The following is a 24,831-nucleotide window of genomic DNA, read 5'->3' as shown; positions in this document are numbered from 1 at the left end:
ACTTAGAGACAAGATAAAAATCTTAATCAAAGAATATTTCTACATTCTTATTGGAGAATTGAATTCCTTGTAGTCTGGTGTCAGAGGAGATTGCTGTTTGCCAGAAAGGTTCTTGGGCCATAATTACCTGCCTTGAAATGCAAAATCATCATCATTTGCCTTCAAAGAATATTAGGGTACTGTACACATGACGTACTAGGCCAACCTTGCAAATTAGCACAGGTCCAGAGAGTCTGCAAGAAATTAGGTCAGCCCTGAAAGAAATCAGTCTGTGGTCCAATAAGCTTCTTAATCTTAAGTGGGAAATTGGGCTCACAGAGTGTAAAGGTTACTGTCTTTACAGGACGAGTAACAGTTTTCAATGTTAAAGACCCCTTTTCCTAAGCCATCAAATATTTCTGATCCTTCTTTTAGACAATTTTTGGCACTGCATAACATTTATAAACAAGGCAAGTTCTGTACTAGTTGGAAACTCATACTTTAAATTTATAAATAAATTTACTATTGCCCATAATGCAGGGAAAGAACTTCTCTTGCCCCCAAATAGGTCCCTTCAGGCCATCGCTTCCCCATCAGAAGCAAAGCCTCCTAAAATCCCCATTTAAAATGCAAAATTCTTTGAGAGTTACCACTTCAAGTATTAGTACACATTAATGTCCACAGGTTAAGGCTGAGTTAAATGCTCGTGAATTTAAAATATAGTGATAATCAAGATAAGGCTGAAATACAAATGAATAAACAGAGTAGTCATAACTACTAGACACCAGCATCATTCGCAGTGACAGACCTCAAAGTCCAATAAGAGGGACCAGAGTGGATCAGTTGCATGCAATTGATTCTTAAACTATTTTCACTTCTATTGCTAACCTTAGTTTGAGTGCATGGTGGTGGGGAAGGTTATTTTGAGCACAACCTTTGGAGTCTGAAGGCAGGTCCCTGACCCTCCAACGGTTTACTCTGACCTTGGTCAAATAGCTAAACGTCCCTAAACTTTAGTTTCTTAAACTGTGAAATGGAGATATAGTAATACCCTAAATTGCAAAGTTATAATGATGATTAAATGGGGTAAATGAAATTACTTGTTTCAAATGCTTAGAATAACTCTTGGCATATATTAATGAGCATCATTATTAAATGGTCGAAATGGAAAAAGTATAGTTTGGATATGTGATCCTAAGTTTCTGGCTCTCTTATTCACTCTGTCTCCAGAATCCTCTCAGTTACCACATCTAGCGGTGAGCAAGAGAGCAAAAACACCTCAGGAGTAACATTGCTTTCTGGACAAGGTTTTTCTTTGTTTTCCCTCCAGGGGCCGCTGTATTTCCCCGAAAGCTCGCGGGATGCCTGGTTACCACGAGACCGTCGCCAGGCAACCGCGTGTACACACGGGCCCGGGTCTCGTCAACATGGCGGCGCAAGGCACCTCCTCGGTCTCTTCACCAAACGTGTCTCCCACTTCAGTGTCGCCGCCGACTCTGCCCCCGCCCTCTACTGGGATTTCGAAGTCGCCCCTGGAGTCGAAGGCGAGCTCTCTGAGCCCACAGTCTCTCTCGGCCGGCCACGAGGACTTGTTGCCCCTCGCAGTATTTTATGGGCCGCTGGACGCAAAAAACCCACTCCTGGCCTCCTGTGAGAAGGAGATTCAGGAGTTGCTAGACTTCATGAAGAGAAAGAAGGCTTTAGCTACAACGGAGGAACAGAAATATGAGTTCCACCGGCTTTGGTAAGCAGAGGCAGGGCCCTGGGGCGGGTGCTGTCCGGAGAAGACAACTCCCAGGGCCAGAGGAGGAGATGCTCTGAGGAGGCAGGCGGTGGTCCCTGGAGCTTGTCGGTGTTGCGGATGCAGAACCTGGCCAAAGGGCCCGGAGATATACACAAAGTTTAAGAAGTGAAGACTCGTCGCTATTACAATCCTTATTGCCGGGTAAATGTGTCTTGACTTCCTGCCCGGGTCAGAATAAAAGTCAACAAAGAAATATTTCATATTTCACCAGTTCACATGATTCAGCATTTGTTCTGAGTGTCATCGAATTGCCAATGCATGCCACTGAACTTTTGGCTCACTCACAGGTTTCACAACTTTCCATGCTGTGGGTACAGTTTTGTATATGGAGGGAAAGGAATAACTTTGAGGTCACTTGGGTTCATGAAAAACTTAATTCTTGATGCCATGAAGTATGTCATTCTGTGAACATTTGTACTTTATTCTTTTTTCAACTGCTGCTATTAATAGCATCACAGTAACTTGTTCTTGATTTTGTGACTCATTTTGCACGTTTGCCTTTTTTGGATTCCATCACCATGTTATTATCTCGAACTGCAGACTACCTGTTTTTAAGGCTCTTTCCTGTTTGTGTTAACTATCTTTCTTTCCCAGTCAAAACACATTGCAAATGGAACAGTTAGAAATGTAGGCAAGTGGCGAAGAATACTAGAATAGTCAATAGTTTCATCTTATATTTTTCATCCATGTATTTAATATGAAGAAATAGTTTTAACTTATATTTATTATTCATTCATGGATTTAATTGCATATTTATTGAGCACTTCCTAAATATCAGGTTCCATTCCAGGAACTAGGAAAACATCAAGTTAAAAAAATATACAAATTCATATCCCCATGGAGTATGTATTTTTGTGTCTACAAACAGCCACTAAACAAATATGTAAGGAAATTATTTTATAAGGAGGTAAGTGCTAGAAAATTAGAGAAAATTAGAGCAGGGAGGAAGATAATGATATCAGGTGGGTGTTATAATTTAAAATGGGGTGGCAGGGAACATGGTCAGGGAAAGTCAGGAAAAGTGACCTTTGAGAAAGATGAGAGGGAGGTATGGTAGCAGATGATAAGATTTCTGTACAAAGAGTTGGCCACACTGGGAGAATGGCAAGTGTGAAGGTCCTGGGGTATGATTGTGACTGTGGGATGAACATGTTTGGGCAGAAGTGAGGGAGATGAAGAGTTAGTTTTTAGATATATTAAGGTTGAGATGTAATTCACCATCCAGGTAGAGTTATTTGTAGGTAGTTGGATATGTGGAGTCTGGGGGTCAGAGGAGAAATACTTTTGGGATTCATCAGCATATGGATGACATTTAAACTTTGACATTTAATGGAATAGCTAAGGGAGTGAGTGTAGATGGAGAAGAAGAGAGTCCAAGGAGTGAACTTTGGAACCCTCCAACACTGACAAGTGGGGTAGATGGGAAGAAACTGGTAGAGACTAATAAGGAGTGGCCAAAGAGGTAGAGGAAATCCAGTGGTGTATTGGAAGCCAAGTAGAGAAAGTGCTTTAAGAAGGAAGGAATGACCAGTCAATTGTGGCAAATCCTGCTGATGGGCCAAGTAAAATGAGAACCAAGAACTGACTAAGGAAAGTACATTGCATGGCTAAGATACATGTGCGCACATGTGGGCTAAGTTGGTTCAGTTGTGTCTGACTTTTTGCGACCCCATGGATTGTAGCTGGCCAGGCTCCTCTGTCCGTGGGATTCTTTAGGCAAGAATACTGGAGTGGGTTGCCATGCCCTCTTCCAGGGGATCTTCCCCTCCCAGGGATGGACCCTGCATCTCTTACATTTCCTGCATTGGCAGGTGGGATCTTTACCAATAGCGCCACCTGCAAAGCTCAAGCTACATATATTTGTATTTTAAATGTTTCCATTTTTGTGCCTTAGATTATAGTTTATCTTTCCATCTCCACTACCAATATTCCAGTTTAAACCATCACCATCCCAAATTTTCTCTGCAGCCGCTTGAGTCTCAAATATATCCTTCACATAGCAATCAAGGTGACCTTTATAAACAAATCACCCACTCCCTTATCTAAAGATTTCTGTTTCCCATTGCTTTTAGAATAAAATTACTACTTTTTCTGGTGTCTTCCAGGGTCTGAAGCTCTGGCCTTGCCTGCCTCTTTCATCTCAGCTCATCCCTCACTTCTCTCCCAGGACTTTGTGGGAAATCAGACCTCTGTTTGTCATCCTAGGGGCTTTATATTTGCTGTCTCCTTTGTTGGAAATGTTCTTTCCTCAATTTTTCAAGTATCTGGCTCCTTTTCTTCCAGGTCTTAGTTTGGTTGTTACCTCCTTAGAAGGTCTTTCATATCTAATGCAGGGTTCACCCATCAATTTATACTTTTACTGAATATTCATTTCTTTATGTGTTGTCCATCTCTCCTGTTAGAATGTAAACTTCCTGTTGAGTTTAGATGGTGATCCACCTTTTCATTGCTGTATCTCTAGCACCTAGCCTGAGGGTTGGGATATTGTGAACATTCAATGAATATTTGGCATTGAAATAATTTAAGAATTATCCTTTTTTTTCTCAATAATTGTTGATCTGGGTCAGTTGGTAAGTACAGTATTGGCCCCATCTTTAAACACAGACTCACAAACATTAAGGATTGACATGGACCTTAGTCATCTAACTTCTCACATGTTTAGGTATTTATTTACAGAATAATTTTTTATTGAGTGCCTACTATATGCCAGGGCCTGCACTGTAGTTGTTGCTATTTAGTTTCTAAGGCACATCTGTCTCTTTTGGGCTCCAAAATCACTGCAGATGGTGACTGCAGCCATGAAATTAAAAGATGCTTACTCCTTGGAAGAAAAGTTACGACCAACCTAGATAGCATGTTCAAAAGCAGAGACATTACTTTGCCGACTAAGGTCCGTCTAGTCAAGGCTATGGTTTTTCCAGTAGTCATGTATGGATGTGAGAGTTGGACTGTGAAGAAGGCTGAGCGCTGAAGAATTGATGTGTTTGAACTGTGGTGTTGGAGAAGACTCTTGAGAGTCCCTTGGAGTGCAAGGAGATCCAACCAGTCCATTCTGAAGGAGATCAGCCCTGGAATTTCTTTGGAAGGACTGATGCTAAAGCTGAAACTCCAGTACTTTGGCCACTTCATGTGAAGAGTTGACTCACTGGAAAAGACTCTGATGCTGGGAGGGATTGGGGGCAGGAGGAGAAGGGGACGATAGAGGATGAGATGGCTGAATGGCATCACTGACTCGATGGACATGAATCTGAGTGAACTCCGGGAGTTGGTGATGGACAGGGAGGCCTGGCGTGCTGCGATTCATGGGGTCGCAAAGATTCGGACACGACTGAGCAACTGAACTGAACTGAACTGAACTGAGACTGTAGCCTGCCAGGATCCTCTGTCCATGGGATTTTCTAGGCAAGAATACTAGAGTGAGTTGTTATTTCCTTCTTCAGGGGATCTTCCCAACCCAAGGATGGAACCCCCATCTCCTGCTTGGCAGGCTAATTCTTTACCACTGAGCCCCCACAGAAGCTCTAGGGCCTGCACCAATTATGGGTTATACAGTGATGAGCAAAATAGATACGGGAATCTGTGCTCATGGAGAGAGGGAGATAGGCTTTTAATGAGTCACTTTTAATAAGTGAAGGCTTTTAATAAGTCAACACACAAACAACAAGCACTGTGAAGGAAGAAGCTACTGAGAATTTACATGTGCCATGTATTGCCCTAAGTCCTGGGGATTCAGCGATGAACCAGACAAAAACCTCTTGCCCTCTTGGTGCTTATATTCTAGAGGGGGACATAAACAATAAACATATTAAATAAGTACATTTTGTGGTGTCCTAGAAAGTGATAAATGCTTGGGAGAAAAAGAGGAAAAGTTATGGAGTGGGAGACAGGAGGTTGCAATTTTCAATAAGGTGGTTAGAGTAGATAACAATTGAGCATAGGCTTAACGGGAACATAGTGGAGACCTGCTTTCAAATGAATGGTGAGGGAGGTGACATGAAGCTGAGATTAGAAGGCTGCCCGGCAGTCAACCAGCAAGGATAAAGAGGATAAACAGAAGGAACAATCATGTGGGAGGATCTTGGCAGGAAAGAGGCGGGGGCCTTTGGAGGAGCAGACAGAAGCCTATTTAGCACAGTGTGGAGAGTGTGGGTGCAGTGGTATGAGATGAGATTAGAGGAGTAGATTGGGGTGTGCAAGGTTTTAGAGACCATTTATAGAGTTTACTCCAAAGGCAATGAGAAATCGTTGCTTAGTTTTTGGCAAAGAATTAACCATATATGATTTTGTTTTAAAATATGTTGTTGACTTAGTCCAAATGGAGTAATGATGGCAATGTGGAGACCAGTTAGGAGTACTGGAGGTAGGAGTTGCTTTTATAACATATTTGACAAGATGGTTATTTTTTAAAATAAAAAATTGCTTATTTTTATAACTGTAGAGTCTTATATAAGTATAAAATGTGTAGTACCTAAAATACAGATTTTGATCATACCAGCAATGTTCTTAAATTTGGATTGCAATGTATTTTAAAGGCATGCTTTTGTTGTAAGCACACAGAATTTTGATATTCTTTTTATATAGTTATGTTATTCTGCTTTGCTGCTGCTGCTGCTGCTGCTAAGTCGCTTCAGTCGTGTCCGACTCTGTGCGACCTCATAGACCAGGCTCCCTCGTCCCTGGGATTCTCCAGGCAAGAACACTGGAGTGGGTTGCCATTTCCTTCTCCAGTGCATGAAAGTGAAAAGTGAAAGTGAAGTCGCTCAGTCGTGTCTGACTCTTAGTGACCCCATGGACTGCAGCCCACCAGGCTCCTCCGCCCATGGGATTTTCCAGGCAAGAGTACTGGAGTGGGGTGCCATTGCCTTCTCCTTTCTGCTTTAGAAAATTCTAAATATCCAGCAACAGTTGTAATCAAATAGCAATCAAAAGTGTATTAACAACATTTCTTAAATGAGGTGTGTTACATATTATGTTATATTTTTCCTATTTAATCATTATGTAAGCCATTTCCCAATAAGCAATTTTAACTTGAACTTATGGCTCACTTAAAAAAAAAAGGGAAATTCTGTTATGAGTGATTTATGAAGTTGGTATTTTTCTTTTATGAATAACAGACCTACTCATCATTATCTCATCTGTAAGGTTTGGGAAGAAAGAACTCTTTCAACTATGTAATTTAAGAATTCTACCTTAAATTTCTTGGATTTACTATATTTATTATAATACGTTTCATGAAACAGAAATCAAAGTGAAAAAGGCAAAACAAACCCAAACACATTTACCTTTTTAAACTTCTGTGGGCCGTGTCTTCCACACTCTTTATTTGGCATGATTACATGTATATATTTTACTACCCTTAAATATTATTAATGTGTCCATGAAGGCAGGAATACCCTGTATCCGCCTCCTCTCTTGTCACTGAGCTATTATCATTTAATCTTTTTTTTTTTGAAAGTCGCTCAGTTGTGTGTGACTCTTTGAGACCCCATGGACTGTAGTCCTTGGAATTCTCCAGGTCAGAATATTGGAGTGGGTAGCCTTTCCCTTCTCCAGGGGATCTTCCCAACCCAGGGATTGAACCCAGGTCTCTCACATTGCAGGTGTATTCTTTACTAGCTGAGCCATAAGCAAAACCCAAGAAAACTGGATTGGGTATCCTAGCCCTTCTCCAGGGGATCTTCCCAACCCACGAATTGAACCAGGGTCTCCTGCATTGCAGGCAGATTCTTTACCAACTGAGCCATCAGGGAAGCCCTGTCATTTAGGTAATTCATTGACTTTTATTTTTTTACATGTTTTTGTTGAGATTGTTCCATTAATACCCCAATGTGTACCTGATAAGTACTTGAGCCATCTTCAGTCCTTAAGGTTAGCTTCTTGCCTATATTAGTCAGCTTGGGCTACTAAGAATACTGGAGAGGGTTGCCATGCCCTCCTCTGGGGGATCTTCCTGACCCAGTGATCAAACCCATATCTCCTGCATCTCCTGCATTGTAGGCAGATTCTTTACCAACTGGGAAGCCCAATTACTAACTTCAGTTCAGTTCAGTTGCTCAGTTGTGTCCAATTCTTTGTGATCCATGGACTGCAGCACCTCAGGCCTCCCTGTCCATCACCAGCTCCCGGAACTTACTCAAACTCATGTCCATCGAGTCATTGATGCCATACAACCATCTCATCCTCTGTCATCCCCTTCTCCTGCCTTCAATCTTTCCCAGCATCTGGGTCTTTTCAAACGAGTCAGTTCTTCCAATCAGGTGGCCAAAGTATTGCAGTTTCAGCTTTAGCATCAGTCCTTCCAATGAATATTCAGGACAGATTTCCTTTAGGATGGACTGGTTGGATCTCCTTACAGTTCAAGGGACTCTAAGAGTCTTCTCCAACACCACAGTTCAAAAGCATCTATTCTTCAGTGCTCAGCTTTCTTTATAGTCCAACTTTCACATCCATACATGACTACTGGAAAAACCATAGCTTTGACTAGATGGACCTTTGTTGACAAAATAATGTCTCTGCTTTTCAATATGCTGTCTAGGTTGGTCATAACTTTTCTTCCAAGGAGTAAGCATCTTTAAATTTCATGGCTGCAGTCACCATCTGCAGTGATTTTGGAGCCCCCCAAAATAAAGTCTGACACTGTTTCCACTGTTTCCCCATCTACTTGCCATGAAGTGATGGGACCAGATACCATGATCTAGTTTCTGGATGTTGAGTTTTAAGCCAGCTTTTTCACTCTCCTCTTTCACTTTCATCAAAAGGTTCTTTAGTTCTTCTTTGCTTTCTGCCATAATGGTGGTGTCATCTGCATATCTGAAGTTATTGATATTTCTCCTGGCAATCTTGATTCCAGCTTGTGCTTCATCCAGTCCAGCATTTCTCATGATGTACTCTGCATATAAGTTAAATAAGCAGTGTGACAATATATAGCCTTGACTGTACTCCTTTCCCAATTTGGAACCAGTTCATTGTTCCATGTCCAGTTCTAACTGTTGCTTCCTGACCTGCATACAGATTTCTCAGGAGGCAGGTCAGGCGGTCTGGTATTCCCATTTCTTGAAGAATTTTCTACAGTTTGTTGTGATCCACACAGTCAAAAGCTTTGGCATAGTCAATTATTACTTAGTCAGTTTGGGCTTCCATAGCAAAATCCCATAGACTGGGTGACTTAAACAACAGAAATTTGTTTTCTTATTTTCTGAAGGCTAGAAGTCCCAGATGAGGGTCTGGCAGCATCAGTTCCTGGTGAGAGCTCTTCTGGCTTAAAAGATATCCACTTTGTTCTCATATAGTCTTTCCTCTGTGAAGCACACACAGAGAGAACATGTGCCTGTCTCTTCTTAGATGGATTAATCCCAGTGGACCAGGGCCCCACCCTTATGACCTCATTTAGCCTTAATTACTTCCTCAGAGTCTCCTTCTCCAAATGCAGCCACAGGAGGGATTAGGGCTTCAACATGTGAATTTTGAGGAGGCACTCACATTCAGTGTATAATACCTTTCTTACTAAAAACTTACGAGATAGGCTTGGACAACTATTAAGAGAAGTTTAGATTTTTCCTAGAGGCATTTATAAATTCCAAGAGAGAGGGAAGGAGTAAATATTAACTAAATGGGTGAACAAAATAAGCAATGATCTGCTTCCCTTTGAACTCTGGTTAGAAACCACATAGGAAACATAACCCTAAATGGACTGACTGGACAGTTGAACCTTTGAACTCTCTATAGAAAAGCATAGAATAAAAACAAATAATTCTTTTCCCTAGTCCTTCATCCGTTCATTCTTTCTGTCAACAATTATTTATTGAGTGCTCACTGCAGATGGTGATTGCAGCCATGAAATTAAAAGATGCTTACTCCTTGGAAGAAAAGTCATGAGCAACTTAGATAGTATATTCAAAAGCAGAGACATTACTTTGCTGACTAAGGTCCATCTAGTCAAGGCTATGGTTTTTCCAGTAGTCATGTATGGATGTGAGAGTTGGACTGTGAAGAAGGCTGAGCACCAAAGAATTGATGCTTTTGAACTGTGGTGTTGGAGAAGACTCTTGAGAGTCCCTTGGAGTGCAAGGAGATCCAACCAGTCCATTCTGAAGGAGATCAACCCTGGGATTTCTTTGGAAGGAATGAAGCTAAAGCTGAAACTCCAATACTTTGGCCACCTCATGCGAAGAGTTGACTCATTGGAAAAGACTTTGATGCTGGGAGGGATTGGGGGCAGGAGAAGAAGGGGACGACAGAGGATGAGATGGCTGAATGGCATCACTGACTCGATGGATGCGAGTCTCAGTGAACTCCAGGAGTTGGTGATGGACAGGGAGGCCTGGCATGCTGCGATTCATGGGGTTGCAAAGAGTCGGACATGACTGAATGACTGAGCTGAACTGAACTGACATATACTAGATATTCACTACTCTTGGGGCTGGGCAATGACTAAACCGATGAAGTCCTTGCTCTTAGGGAGTTTAGATTCCAGAGGACTGGAAGGCACAGTTATATGCTGGCTAAGAGTATAGATATACTCTGCCTCAGTTTGATCAGCTTTATATTTGAGATATTGATACTACCCATCTCAGTTGTGAAAATGGAATGAAAAATACTCATGTCAGCAAAAGACCCAGATTAGGCAACACGATATTGAAGCAGAAGAAATTTGGAGGACTGACACTACCTGACTTCCCTAGCATGGTATGGGGAAAGAATGGACAAACAGGTCAAAGGAACAGAATAAAGAGCCCAGAGAGATGTAAATATAATCAACTGGTCTTTCACAAAGGAGTGATGGCAATACAATGAAGCAAAGTCTTTTTAACAAATGATGCTGCAATTGCATGTCCACATGTAAAAACCGTATCTAGCTACAGACCTTACACCCTTCCCCAAAATTAACTCAGAATGGATCAAAAACCTAATGTAAATTCTATGCTATAAAACTCTCCTAGAAGATAATATAAGAGAAATTGAGATGACCTTTGATTTGGCAGTGGCTTTTGAGGTACAGCACTGAAGACATGAAGACAAGAATTGATAAACTGGACTTCTTGAAAATTAAAATTTTCTGCCCTGTGAAAGACACTGTCAATAGAATGAAAGCCAAGCCACAGACTGGGAGAAAAAACTTGCAAAAGACATATTTGATAAAGGGCTACTATCTAAAATATACATAGAACTCTTAAAAACTCAACAATAGGAAAACAAACAACCTGATTTTAAAAATGGGCCAAAAATCTTAGCAGACATCTACCCAAGGAAAATAAATAAATGACAAATATATGAAAAGATGCTCAAAATCATATGTTATCAGGAAGATGTAAGTTAAAACAACAGTGAGATACCACTACACACCTCTTAGCATGGCCAGAATCCAGAACACTGACAGTACCAAATGCTGACAAGGATGTGGATCAATGGGAAAATTTTCATTCATTGCTGGTGGGCATGCAAATTGGTAAAGCCACTTCAGAAGAAAGTCTGATGTTTTCTTGTAAAACTAAATATATTCTTCATATAATCCAGCAGTTGTGCTCCTTAGTATTTACCCAAAGGAGCTGAAAACATTCCATACAAAAATCTGCACATGGATGTTTATAACAGTTTTATACAAATTGCTAAAACGTGGACACAAACAAGATGTCTCTCAGTAAGTAAACTGATAAACTGTGGTATATATAGACAATGGAATATTATTCAGTGCTAAAAAGAAATGAACTATCAAGCCGTGGGAAAACATGGGTGAATCTTAAATCCTTATTACTAAGTGAAAGAAGCCAATTTGAAAGTGCTACATATTGATACTATATGATTCCAACTATATGGCATCTTGAAAAAGGCAAAACTACAGAGAGAGTAGAAAGTTCGGTGGTTGTCTGGGGTTATGGGAAGCGAATGATGAATAGGCAGAGCACAGAAGACTTTTAGGGCAGCGAAACTACTCTCTATGATTCAATGGTGGATACATGTCACTATACATTTGTCCAAAGCCATATAATGGACGGCACAAAGAATAAACCCTAATGTAAACTAGGAACACTGGGTGATAATGATGTGTCAATGTGTTAATTGTAACAAATGTACCACTTTGGTGAGTGATGTTAATAATGGAGGAGGCTGTGCATGTGCTGGAGATAGGGGTATATGGGGGAATCTCTATACATTCTGCTCAGTTTTTCTGTGAATCTAGAACTACTTAAAAAAATAAAGTTGATTTTTAAAAATGCATACAAAGAGTCAGTCCCAGTGTTCATAGCAGTAATATTTATAATAACTAAGATATGGAAGCAACCTAAGTGTCCTTCAAGAGATGAATGGATAAAGAAGATGTGATACACACATGAACACACACACACACACACAGGAATATTACTCAGCCATAAAAAAGAATGAAATCTTGCCATTTGCAACAACATGGATAGACGTGGAGGGCATCATTATGCCAGGTGAAAGAAATCAGCCAGAGAAAGACAAATACTTTATGATATCATTTATATATGGAATCTAAAAAATACAATAAATGAGTAACTATAATAACAAAGAAACAGACTCACAGACATAGAGAACAAACTAGTGGTCACCAGTGGGGAGAGGGAAGGTGTGAGGGGCAAGATAGAGGCAGGGGATTAAGAGGTACAAGCTACTGTGTATGCTACAAGGATATATTGCATAGCACAGAAAATATAGTCACTGGTTGAGAATAACTATGAATGGTGTATAGCTTTTAAAAATTGTGAATCACTGTGTAGTACATCTGAAACAAACTATATCTCAATGAAAATATTAAAAATTTGAAATCATTAAAAATACATATAAAGAGCTGTCAGTGCTTGGTACAAAGGAAAGAATGCTTATAACTATAATTACATTTATCAATAATTGGACATTGACAATATGGCACATTAGAAAGTACAGAAAGGATAGTTCGGGAGTTTGGGATGGACATGTACACACTGCTATATTTAAGAAGGATAACCAACAAGGACCTACTGTACAGCACAGGGAACTCTGCTTAATGTTATGGGGCAGCCTGGGTGGGAGGGGAGTGTGGGGGAGAATGGATCCATGTATCTGTATGGCTGAGCCCCTTCCCTGTTCACCTGAAACTGTCATAGCATTGTTAATTGGCTATACCCCAATACAAAATAAAAATTAAAAAAGACAGCACAAGGTAAGTTTTTAAGGATTGCTTGCTAATTAATTTAGGTTTCCTGCTGACTTTGAAGATATCATTTTATTTTATAATTTTTACAGTGCCACCTCTTTGTTTAATATCTGGACCAAATACGCCCCCCGGCTGCCAGCTGCCTATTACAACGAGAAGCTTCTGAAGGTTGGAGATAGCCTTTGTGAAATGAAAGTAAGTACCTATGGAGTAAAAAGAGCTCAAGTGAAACTCATTTGGCTAATTATTATTATTGGGTAGCATTCCTCTTTTACACGATTTGATTTTTTGTTGTTGTTGGAAAAATCCAAGGGAATATGTAAAAATTTTAATGAGGCACAGTGACAGAGAAAGTATTCACTTTTAAATTTTGTAGTTGAGATTCTCCAGAGGTGAGAGGTTCCTGAACAGAAAGACAGTTGGCTGAGGCTGAGCAGGAGCACAGCCTATAGTTACCAGTGGGTGTGGTAGGCGCCCAACAGGAAATGCTGAGTCATCATGTTCCTACCTCATACAAAGGAGCCCAGACACCACTTCCTGTTGTTTTTCACATGGCTGACCTTGCCCACAGCTCTTGCAGGGCTTGCTGCTGTGTTGCTTGTTTCCAGGTGCCTTGTTTCAGTGACCTTCAGCTCCTTCTCAACACTTTGCTGTATGTAATTGCAGCAGTCATTCCATACAGGCCCCAGTTCTTACTCAGTGTTGTATTCCAACCGAGTTCCTGCCTTATTTCTAGTTCCATTATCAATGCCCGGGTCTTGGATTGCTGCAGACTCATGGAGTTGGTTTGATAAGACCACACTGAAGCTGGGTTTTCAGTTAATGAAAATGTGAAATTTTCCCCATAACCTCTGGCTTGGGCCCAAATTATTCCAAGTTAAATATGATATCTTTGGCACATGTATTAATAGGCTCCTTGGACCAAGTGTTATTTTATACAAAGTGATTTTAGGCCAGACATGGGAGGTATTCTGTCTGTTACCAAGCCAGTTCCGTTTTCCGGACATGAAACGAGTCAAGTACTGAGCCGCTGAGGTTTGCAGCAGAGAAACAGTTTATTCACAAGGCAACCAGGCGAGGAACAAGTCTCAGATCTGCCTCCTGGAAAGCGAGGGAGTTGGGATATTTATGAGATATCAACAGTGTGGTCTTAGGCTCAGGGAAAGGTGTTTGGAGGGAGGGGAAAAGGTGAGGTAGTTGGAATTCTGCACAGGTACACCTGGGTTATGTGTGTATTCAAAATGGAGGTGCATAGCCTGATGGGAGCCCAGAGCTTTTCAGCCTCTGATGTCAAAAGGCTGGTCAAGAGATGCCTGGGCAGGCCTAATTTTAGGGTTGGGGATCCCAACCTTCCCCCAGTTGGCTGGCTCTAGGCAAGAGCTGACTCTAGTTCCTGTAAAACAACTGGACAGACTGAAGCTGTCCGTTCAGTTCAGTCACTCAGTCGTGTCTGACTCTGACCTCATGGACTGCAGCACCCCAGACTTCCCTGTCCATCACCAACTCCCAGAGCTTGCTCAAACTCATGTCCATCAAGTCAGTGATGCCATACAACCATCTCATCCTCTGTTCCATTTTCCTCCTGCCTCCATTCTTTCCCAGCATCAGGGTCTTTTCCAGTGACTCAGTTCTTCCCACCAGGTGACCAAAGTATTGGATTTTTCAGCTTCACTATCAGTCCTTCCAATGAATATTCAGGACAGATTTCCTTTAGGACGGACTGGTTCGATCTCCTTGCAGTCCAAGGGACTCTCAAGAGTCTTCTCCAACACCACAGTTCAAAAACATCAATTTTTCAGTGCTCAGCTTTCTTTATAGTCCAGCTCTCACATTCATACATGACTACGAGAAAAACCACAGCTCTGACTAAATGGACTTTTGTCGGCAAAGTAATGTCTATGCTTCTTAATATGCTGTCCAGATGGGTCATAGCTTTTCTTCCAAGGAGCAAGGGTTTTTAAATTTCATGGCTGCAGTCAGCATCTGCAGTGATTTTGGACCCCCTCAAAATAAAGTCTATCACAATGTTTCCATTGTTTCCCCATCTATTTGCCCCTGAAGTGATGGGACCAGATGCCATGATCTTTGTTTTTTGAATTTTGAATTTTAAGTCAACTTTTTCACTCTCCTCTTTCACTTTCAACGAGAGGCTCTTTAGTTCTTTGCTTTCTGCCATGAAGGTGGGAAGGTACGCAGTTAAGGAAAGAAAAAAAGACTAAAGCTATCCTAATCAGTGAAGGTAGTTTACAAACAAAGGGCTTTTAACAAACTCTTCCCTTATCTGTTGTTCTGTAAGACAAGCTCATGAATTTCTATTTGTTATGAGCCTCTCTTAACTCTTTGGGGGCCCAGTTTCAAATTGTCTAAGTCTGCAGTTTCTCAGCTTCATTTTCCTCCTCCATTTCTATTTTCTGGGCTTGAATCTTTTTGGAAATTTACCGAATAGAGGCAAAGATGCAGAGGAACTTGCATAAGGGAGCACTAAGATCTATTTTCAGCTGCCCAAATTAAAGAATCCTCTCAGCTCCATGTAATTGGACTATAGTTCTTAAAGACTTGAAAATGCAGAGTTTGGAAAGCTACAGAAAAAGAAACCAAGTGCGATCCAACTTGTAAGCTATATTCATGTGAAATGGAATAACAGTTTTCATAAGAATTAGATGAGTGCCCTCCCCTTTATTTTTATGCTTCTTCTCAATATAATGAGGCTTCCCTGGTAGTTCATATGGTAAGGAATCTGCCTGCAATGCAGGAGACCTGGGTTTAATACTTGGGTCAGGAAGATCCCCTGGAGAAAGAAATGGCACCCCACTCCAGTATTCTTGCCTGGAGAATTCCATAATAAGGAGCTGGTGATACACCACACGGTCTGAGGTTGTTTCAGGAGTATCCAGATGGGTGGAGGGAGGAAGAAGGAACATGTTAGAAGTTGATAAAGCAAGTTGATAATCGGTATTGGCCAAGCATTCAGAGTATTTCAGGTAGAATATCTAAAAGATTTACTAAGAAACAAAGAAAATGTTTTAACTACTTTTCACTGATGGGAAAGTGGGCGGTAAAGGTATTTATAACCCTGGAAACAAACTTGAGTGGTTACTTTGGTTTCTAGAATCTATTTTTATTTTAGTTACAGTAAAGCTCATCTTGTTGGACTACTCTTGTTTTGAACCTAGATTTGAATTCATTATGTGAATCAAGTTAGAATGGAAAAGATTCAGAATTAATTAGTGAGAAGTAACAAACAAGTCAATAGAAATAGGAACAAAAGAGCGTTTTGAATCTGAATCTGTGGAGGGGCAAGGTAACCCAAGAGGCAGTTCACACCCGGGGCAGCTGCTCTTCCTGGAAACACAGTCACATGGGAAGAAGCAGAGGAAGGGCTGTAGCTGACTCATCTGTGGAGCCCTGCTGGCATCCACCGCCCTGAAAATCTCCAGGTCAGCTGTGCCCTGTGGGCTTCAGAAATGAGGCATCCGACTTTGTAATGGGAACCTAAGCATGCATTAGAACTGACGAGAATTGGTAACTGACAACAGCTCAGACTGATTGGTCCTGATGTAACTTCAGAAATGGGACACGAAAGAGCCAGCTCATCACCTGCAATCTTCTCTTCTCTTCTCCTTTCTTTTCTTCCTTCCTTTTTCTCTTTTTTTCCTCTTCCTTCTTTTCTCTATCCACCCCCATTTTTTCTCCTCTTTCTAGCTGCCCTCCCCGACCTGTCCTTTCTTTTTTGGAGCTTAGGAGGTATCAGAGAAGCAAGGCTGGTTAAACACCTCCTCCACCTCTGTGATTGAGTTGGTGGATTACTATCCTCTGTTGAGATTGAACCTGTTGGATTTTGAGTATATCCAGGTATTACCACACACAATGCCCTGGGGAGTATCCCCGTCTTTGAAGTCTCATCTCACAATTGGTTTGTTGTGAGGAGAATTAAATAATGCACATGAATTGCCAAGAACAGTATCTGTCGCGAGTGTGTTTGGAAATAGTTGTGATAATGTTAGTAATGATGTCATGGTGGAAGTAATAGTGATCATAGTAATTATCAACATTGCCATCATTGAGAATAATACGAATGTTGGGTGTGCCAAGTTGCTTCAGTCATGTCTGAGTCTTTGTGACCCTGCCAGGCTCTTCTGTCCATGGGATTCTCCAGGCAAAAATACCTGAATGGGTTGCCATTCCCTCCTCTGGGGAATCTTTTCGACCCCAGGGATCAAACCCCCGTCTCTTCTGTTTCCTGCATTGGCAGGTGGGTTCTTTAGCACTAGAGCCTCCTGGGAAACCCAATATCACCTAATTTTAATAATGATAAGAAAAATGGTATTTTAAAACTTTCATCAAGCTCCCCCCCTTTTTTTTTATTTCAGGAATATAAATTGGCCCTTTTACAGTGCTATGGCAGATATCTTCAGCAGTTCAGCATCAACTTTGATGAGAATAAAGCAGACGTGAATCAATTCAAAACTGTCTTTTTCCCAAAAGGCTTTGGAGACAAAACTGCAGCACATACAGTAAGATGAAAGTGGTAGCTAAAATAGCTACCATTTATGATTAGCTATGCAACAGTCTATCCTTTAGCTGACAGCTTCTCAGTGTCTTTCATTTGCCTTGTGTGGTATTTACCTGTGTACTATAAGTTGCTTAATAAATATTTTCTGTGCTGGATGAGAAAGTGCACTCATTAACTTTTGTAAAGATGCTTTGGAGATTTTGTCACTATAATCACTTATTCATCCAGTAGGCAGTTTTATTATTATTATTATTATAACTAATATTGGTAGAATGATTTTACTCTTCAAAGTACTTAGGAAAACATTGGCTCCTCACAATAACTCTATGAGTTAGATACTGTTATTATCCCTATTGTATAAGAGAGAAAAAGAAAGCTAATCACACAGTATAATAACTAGTGACTCTGGAGAGGAAACATAGATCTTTTGATATGAAAAAAAAAAACATGCTTTTTTCTAGTATACCAGCATTATTATGTTAATTGCTACCGATGAGTCACTGGTTGAGCAGTTACCATGTGCTAGGTAGTCTTCTAAATGCTTTATATGGCTCATGGAACTTGTGAAAACCTTTTAGTTATTAGATTACAGGTTTATTATAAACGGACATAATGTAACTCAGGAAGAGCTGGAGGGAAGAGGTATATAGAACAAGGCATGGGGAGAGGGAGTAGAGCTTCCATGGCCCCCTGCAGGCACCCCATTCCCAGCACCTCCATGTGTTCAGCATCTCGGAAACTTCCAAACACCATCCTTTTAGGTTTTTATGCAGGCTTCATTGTTGTTGCTCAGTCACCAAGCCATGTCCAATTCTTTGAGACCTCACAGACTGTATTATGCCAGGCTCTTCTGTCTTCCACTATCTCCTGGAGTTTGCTCAAATTTATGTCCATTGAGTTGGTGATGCTATATTACCATCTCATCCTCTGCTGCCCCTTCTTTTGCCTTTAATGTTTCCCATCATCAGGGTCTTTTCCAGTGAGTCAGCTCTTCCCATCAGGTGGCCAAAATGTCGGAGCTTCAGCAACGGTCCTTCCAATGAATATTCAGGGTTGATTTCCTTTAGGCCCTTTTGTCTCTGGACAACCTCAGAAGCCTTTGATCTCTGTGTCTTTCATACTTTTGTCAGAATTTATTTCTAAAAAGTGTAAATCAAATACTAGTCCACATTCCTTGGAATGGTGCCCATGTTCTAACCAGGGACCACTTCTATAGCTCAATTTGTCTTAAACCTTCTTACCCAACTTTAAAAAAGACTTTCAGCTCAGTGACCACAGCAGTCACTTTAAGCATCCCTAACACTGTGTGTGCCTGGAAGGGTTTTTCCTCTATCAGGAGCCTTGTTGTCCTCATCTTTGACTCCCTGTTGCTTAGCAGAGTATGGCAAACAGAGGTACTCAACAAACATTTGCTGACAGAATTGTGTACATACAGAACATCTGAACTAATATGTTAACATGCCATTAGGGAGACTTTTAAAAATTGTTTCAATCCTATAGTCTTGGAAGTAGGACTTTGTACTCTTTTTTTTGACTAAGGAAAGATGATCTTAACTAAATGGATGGTTTGAATAAACTTATTTTACCAAGTTTCTTTCCATGTGTTAGTCCACTAAGGCTGCTATAGACAAAATCCAGAGATTGGATGGCTTAAACAACGTTTATTGCTCATGGTTCTGGAGACTGGCAAGTCCAAGATCAGGGGGCTGGAAGACTCTGTGTCTGGTGAGGGCCTGCTTTCCTGCTATGTTCTCATATGGCAGGTGGTGAGGTTTCAACATATACATTTTGGAAGGACACAAACATTTAGTCTCCTGTACTCTACTGATCTATTGAGTTAGTTATGCATAATTTGTTTCCATTTTAGTTTTTTACATTTTAAGAGATGCTTTCCTAAGTTGTATAAACATTATTTATGTTCTTTTTTTTTGTCATATGTTTCAGTTTCATGCTTTAAATGGCAAAAATATTTGCAACTACCAGCTGGTCTGTGACAGTGATGTGAACCTGCAGAATAAAGAGTCTGTGATCCACTGTCTGCAAATCTTGTCCTCCTTCAGGCTCATCATGCAGGTGGCTTTGCCACAGGAGCACCTGTGCTGGATTATCTTCAATGGTATATATCAATGTTCAATATTTTATTTTTCATTGTGACTTTCAGGAAGTCATTTAAATGCCAAGTTCGATGGTGACTTGATTACCTTATGATTGAGATAATGTTCATTTCATAAGAGGACAGTGGTGGGCTTTGTTACATTTTTATCACACTTTAGTTTGTCCTTATGAGCAGGGACTCATACAGCAAGTGTGTGGGTTTTCTGCTCAAGGGAGGATCAGAGCTGTGGAGATAATCAGTTTCACATATAAACAAAATAAGGGGCCACAGTTAGTAAGTTGATATTAGGTTGGCCAAAAGCTCATTCATGTTCTTCTATAACATCTTATAGAAAAGCCTGAACAAACTTTTTGGCCAAATAAATCTAAGTGGAGAAGGATCAGAGGGCTCTTGCAGGTTAGATTATTTCTAAGCATCATCTACTTATCAGTCCTCTCCTCATATATTTTGGGCAGTGACTAGGGCTTCCTACATATCAACCTTCTCCTCCTCCTTGTTTTTGAGTGAGGAACTCTGAGAATGTGCATGTATATGTGTATATGATTTATGTATATACTTATATACACATTGTATAGATAGACGTATGTATGCATTATATATGTCTCATAAAATGAATCTTATCTAAAGCTTATCAAAATGTAACTTTTGTTTTTTTTCTTTTAAGAGTTACAATTTAAATTCAACTTAAATTCTCTTTAAAGTTACAATTTGAAGTTATAAGGATTAACTTGCAATATTGTTCACTGGATCACATATTCTTGCAAGAAAAAGAATGACAGTCTGTTCTGAGTTTGTAAGACAAGGGCAAAACAACTTGAAAGAAAGCATATTGGGTTTTCTCTCATCCATGGCAACTGACAGTATGTTTCCTAGTCTTTTCCTTCTTCACTGTCCCCAAATAATTTTTTTGACATTTTGACTGTAATCAGACCTTACATTTGCTACCGAGATGAGAGTGTCTCTGGGAGACATTTTTCAGGCCAGTGCTTGTTAAACTTTTGCATCCCATCATCATCAGAGTTGCCAGGGCCATGTCTCCGGGTGAATTGCTCAAGCATCTTGCAGGGACTGAGCCAGAGCAGAGCTTCTGTGCTCAGGAAAGGGCGATAGACCTGAGGGTTGGGCCCTGGGGTCAGGCTCTGCTTAAGAGGTGGAGATGCTGCAGTGCGACTCCCTATCTGAAATGCTTCAAAGATTCTCACAAAACCACCCCCCTCCCATTTTCTTTTTAAAAAAGATAGAACAATTCCTGTGTCTTTCACATCCTTATTCTGCTGTGTGCTTTTTCTTTGGCATCATGTTCTAGATTTTATCCTGTTTCCTAAATATTTTCCTGCTCAACACTATGGTTTTAGAATCTAGCCATGTTCCTATATGTAAACCTGGTTTGTTAACTGCCTGCTGAATTGTATTCGGCAGAGACCCATAATAAGGATGGGCACCTGGTTTGCCCTGCCTCTCTAAACTTACAGATAATTCTGTAGTGAGTATCCTCACATCGGTCCCTTTATGGACCCTTGTGAGACTTTTCTGGGATGGATGCCCAGGAGTGGGGTTGCTGGACTATGGGAGATACATACACTTAGTGTCATCAGTTGTCATCCCTGTTTTAATTAATTCATCTCAAACTTGAGTGCCAGGCATTGTTCTAGGTGTTAGGGATACAGGAGTGGACAACACACTTAACCCCTGTTTCTCATGCTGCCATATAGTACTTCAGAGAGATGATAAATCAAAACTAAGTGAAGTGTCAGGTGGTGATGAGAACTGTTTGTGTGTATGCTCAGTCATGTCTGACTTTTTTGTGACCCCATGGACTGCAGCCCACCAGTCTCCTCTTTCACTGGACTTCCCAGTCAAGAGTACAGGAGTGGGTTGCCGTTTCCTTCTCCTGGAGATCTTCTCGACCCAGGGATCAAACCCTCATCTCTTGCATTGGCAGGCAGATTCTTTTACCACTGAGCCACCTGGAAAGCTCCTGATGATGAGAGCTATGGAGGGAAATAAAGTCTAGAAAGGGATTAGTGAGAGTGATGGCTGGTCTGGGGCCTGGGCTGCAATTTTAAATAGAATGGTCAGGATAGACCTCACTGGAGATTTGAACAAACACCTGGCTGAGACATCTGAGCATTCAGGGCAAGGGCATTCCGACTGGGAGATTAGCAGATGCAAAGGCCTTGTAGTTTTAAAACTTTGGAATTTGAGTTGTGAAAAAATGACCTGCAGTCAATTTCTTAAAATATATTTGAACTTTCCTGCTAAACATTAACACTCTTTAATTGACTATTATACAATTATAAGAGTTGGTTTCTTAAGTTATTTAATCAATCTTGGTTCTTTCACAAAATCTAACTGGGTAAATGAATATTGGATAATACTGGATAATATCTGACTTCCCAACTAACCTGAACCTAAATCATTTAAGCCTTCAAATAGTCAGATTATTTTGGTGGTGGCTGTCTTTGATGAAAAGGAGTCACATGTCAAGGAATCACTTGTCACAAGTCCCAAGTCACTCTGTATCAGGGATTTGGTTAAAATATCAAACTAAGTTCCAGAGGCATTCTGAGATCATAAAGATTCAGTCTGTGCTCCATTTTGAACCATTTACTCTGTCCATTGGGCTTCTGCAGTGGAATCTGTAAGCCATGCCAATATCCTGAAGCATCAGGGAAGAATTCCATTATGGTCAGGATGCACTAGGGGTGCAAAGATTAAAGGTACATCTTTGAAGTACCAAGCGCCCTTGTTATTCTTGAGGGTGGTCTCCTGGGGCTTTCTGAAGCCCCCCAGTCCCCACTGCTGAATGTTGGGCTTGAGTTCCCTGCTCACACCTGTGTCATGTGTTTTGTGAAGAGTCACATGTCTCCTATGCGTATCCTCACTAGGTGATTTTTTTCCTAAGTAACACAGTTATACAGATCAGGTCAACAAAGCCAAGTTAAGAATGCTGAGCCTGAGCTCTTACTAGCTGAGGAATTTTTCCCTGCTGGATCTTACTGGAGATAAACAATTCTACGTCATGAATGCAGGCACATTAAGAATGCTGAGGCCCTGAATGTGAAGGACTTAATTGCATTTTCTGTGAACTTTATGGTTGTTTAAGTATTTAAGATTTTATTCAGTATATTTTGGTCACTGATTTATGTCACGTTTATTATGTTAGTGGGTGTATTGTAATCCAGGGATGTGTGTTTTGGAGCAGGTGCTATTTTCTCAGAAGCTTTTTAAGTTTAAAAGTGAACATAGGATTTGTAATTGTTGAATTGTGGCAGTTATGAATTTTAGATCAGATATTTAGATTGCTTGCCATTATAATTAAATGCCTTTTTAAAGCATGATATACTGTCTTTCTGAAGTGACTTAGCAGCAGCAGCATACTGTCTTTTGGGTTATGTTTATAGCCTGATAATATGTTTTCTATATAGAAAGATATACAGTGATGTCATTCACTTGTCCTCCAAATGCTGCCATGAAATGAGCTATCTATCTTCATTTAATTATTGGCCTGATTTAAAAAATGATTGTACTTGAATGATCTTACATAGGAGTTGGAAATGGCATTTTTCATCAAAGTGCTTATGGGATGTACTTAATAATGGGATAGATATTATATGAAACAGCAAATGAATATAATGTAACCTATTATGCATTATGAGTTTTAAATTATGAGTTTCTCTGTTGAGTATTGTCTTATATGATTAAATATGTATTTTAGTCTTATTTGGAGATAAATCTTTAGTTATGCAACTGTGAGGAAACCATGGGAACCAATAAAATTTTATATAAATTAATAAAACCACAAAGTACATACATTATGCTGTTAAAATATCCTTTTGTTCAGTATATTTCAAAACTTAAACTTACGTCTTGCTATGGAGCTTGATCTGCATTTTACTGGAAGAGCTTGGACTGTAACTTATGGCCCTGATACTAGTTGGCTAAACAACTATGTCCCAGTCATGAGCTGGCTTTGTTTTATAGAAAGGATTGGGTTTCCCTGGTGACTCAGAGGGTAAAGCATCTGCCTACAATGCGGGAGACCCGGGTTCGATCCCTGGATCCAGGGATCCCCTGGAGAAGGAAATGGCAGCCCACTCCAGTACTCTTGCCTGGAAAATCCCATGGACTGAGAAGCCATGGGGTTGCAAAGAGTTGGACACAACTGAGCGACTTCACTTTCACTTCTCACTGACCAGTACTTTAAAATGCCTTTAAAGTAAGACTAAAAGTTTCCTGTGTTAACATTTAAAAATATGGTCATATTAATTCTTTTAAAAATTTAGCTGCAAGTTACAAAAAGTTTTATAATGATTGTAACTTTGGCCATTATCAGATTTTCTCATGAGAGAGTCATTTGTTTTGGGAACTACCAACTTAAACTATAGAAAGTGGAATGTAAAGTTCTATCATGTGACTATAAAACATATTAATCTTTTTCTCCATCTAGGTACCATTTACATTTACACTATTTGCAGAAAATTGATGATCAGAGGTCATTCTTCCAAGGTATGAAATTTACTGTCAGAATATCTTCCCCTGTATTTCCTGGTTTTCTTAAGACTTTTGTTAGCATTGAATGCTAAACAAAGAAAATTTAATGACTTAGTGTCACAAAAGTTGGTGGCTGTATTTGTATTACTAGGTATACTGTTTTTAGTTTTCCTTTAACGTGATCATAAATAAAAATGTAGACAGTAAAGTATTCATGAAAAGAATTTCCCAAATGGATAGATATTTCTCCAGGGTCCCTCAATCTTTCAGATTAGTTGTAACTTGTCAATATGATACTGAATATCCATCTAATAACTATGTCTCTAGGTAGGGTAGCCATCCATTCTAGCTTGTCCAGGACAGTCCTGGTTTATGCCTGCTGTCCTGGAGTAATTATTAATAGTGCTCACTTTTACTTTTAAAAGTATTGTAGTTTGGATCGTAAACTATAGTTAGCCTGTGTGTGACTTGCTGTGGAGCTCGGACCACATTTGCTTGAAGAACTTGGCCTGTACTTATGGCTCAGATACTTGATGGGTGAACAAACACCTCAGCTATGTCAGTCATGAGCTGACATTGTTTTTAGTAAGATTTGCACTGACCACTACTCACTGCTTAGTTTTAGCTGGAGGGAATGGCTTCTGTTGACTTCCTTACCGTGTTGGTAGCACTTTTGTCTGCAGGAGACATATTTATTCCCTGTGTTCACTATCCAGTCATTGGAATGTAGGCCAAGAAAGGACAATATTCTCTCCTTGAGACCGTGCTTGAGT

General features: G+C 40.3%; 1 protein-coding gene across 4 annotated transcripts in view; it reads left to right on the top strand.

Moving 5' to 3' along the window:
* The first annotated feature begins 1,391 nt into the window (after positions 1 to 1,391).
* Positions 1,392 to 24,831, top strand: part of CFAP54 (cilia and flagella associated protein 54) — a 315,472-nt gene continuing 292,032 nt past the window's right edge. For all 4 annotated transcript variants that reach the window (XR_005719649.1, XM_040232778.1, XM_040232776.1 and 1 more), the window contains exons 1-5: positions 1,392 to 1,723; positions 13,025 to 13,130; positions 17,306 to 17,449; positions 19,393 to 19,564; positions 24,015 to 24,073. Coding sequence is in view for 3 of the 4 variants with exons in the window: in XM_040232778.1 (XP_040088712.1) it covers positions 1,407 to 1,723; positions 13,025 to 13,130; positions 17,306 to 17,449; positions 19,393 to 19,564; positions 24,015 to 24,073 (798 nt within the window). In the remaining variant the exon portion in view is untranslated. The remainder of the gene's footprint in view (positions 1,724 to 13,024; positions 13,131 to 17,305; positions 17,450 to 19,392; positions 19,565 to 24,014; positions 24,074 to 24,831) is intronic.

This window comes from Oryx dammah, unplaced genomic scaffold, assembly GCF_014754425.2.
Source record: "Oryx dammah isolate SB20612 unplaced genomic scaffold, SCBI_Odam_1.1 HiC_scaffold_29, whole genome shotgun sequence".
NCBI lineage: Eukaryota > Metazoa > Chordata > Mammalia > Artiodactyla > Bovidae > Oryx > Oryx dammah.
This window is presented reverse-complemented; position numbering and strand designations above follow the sequence as displayed.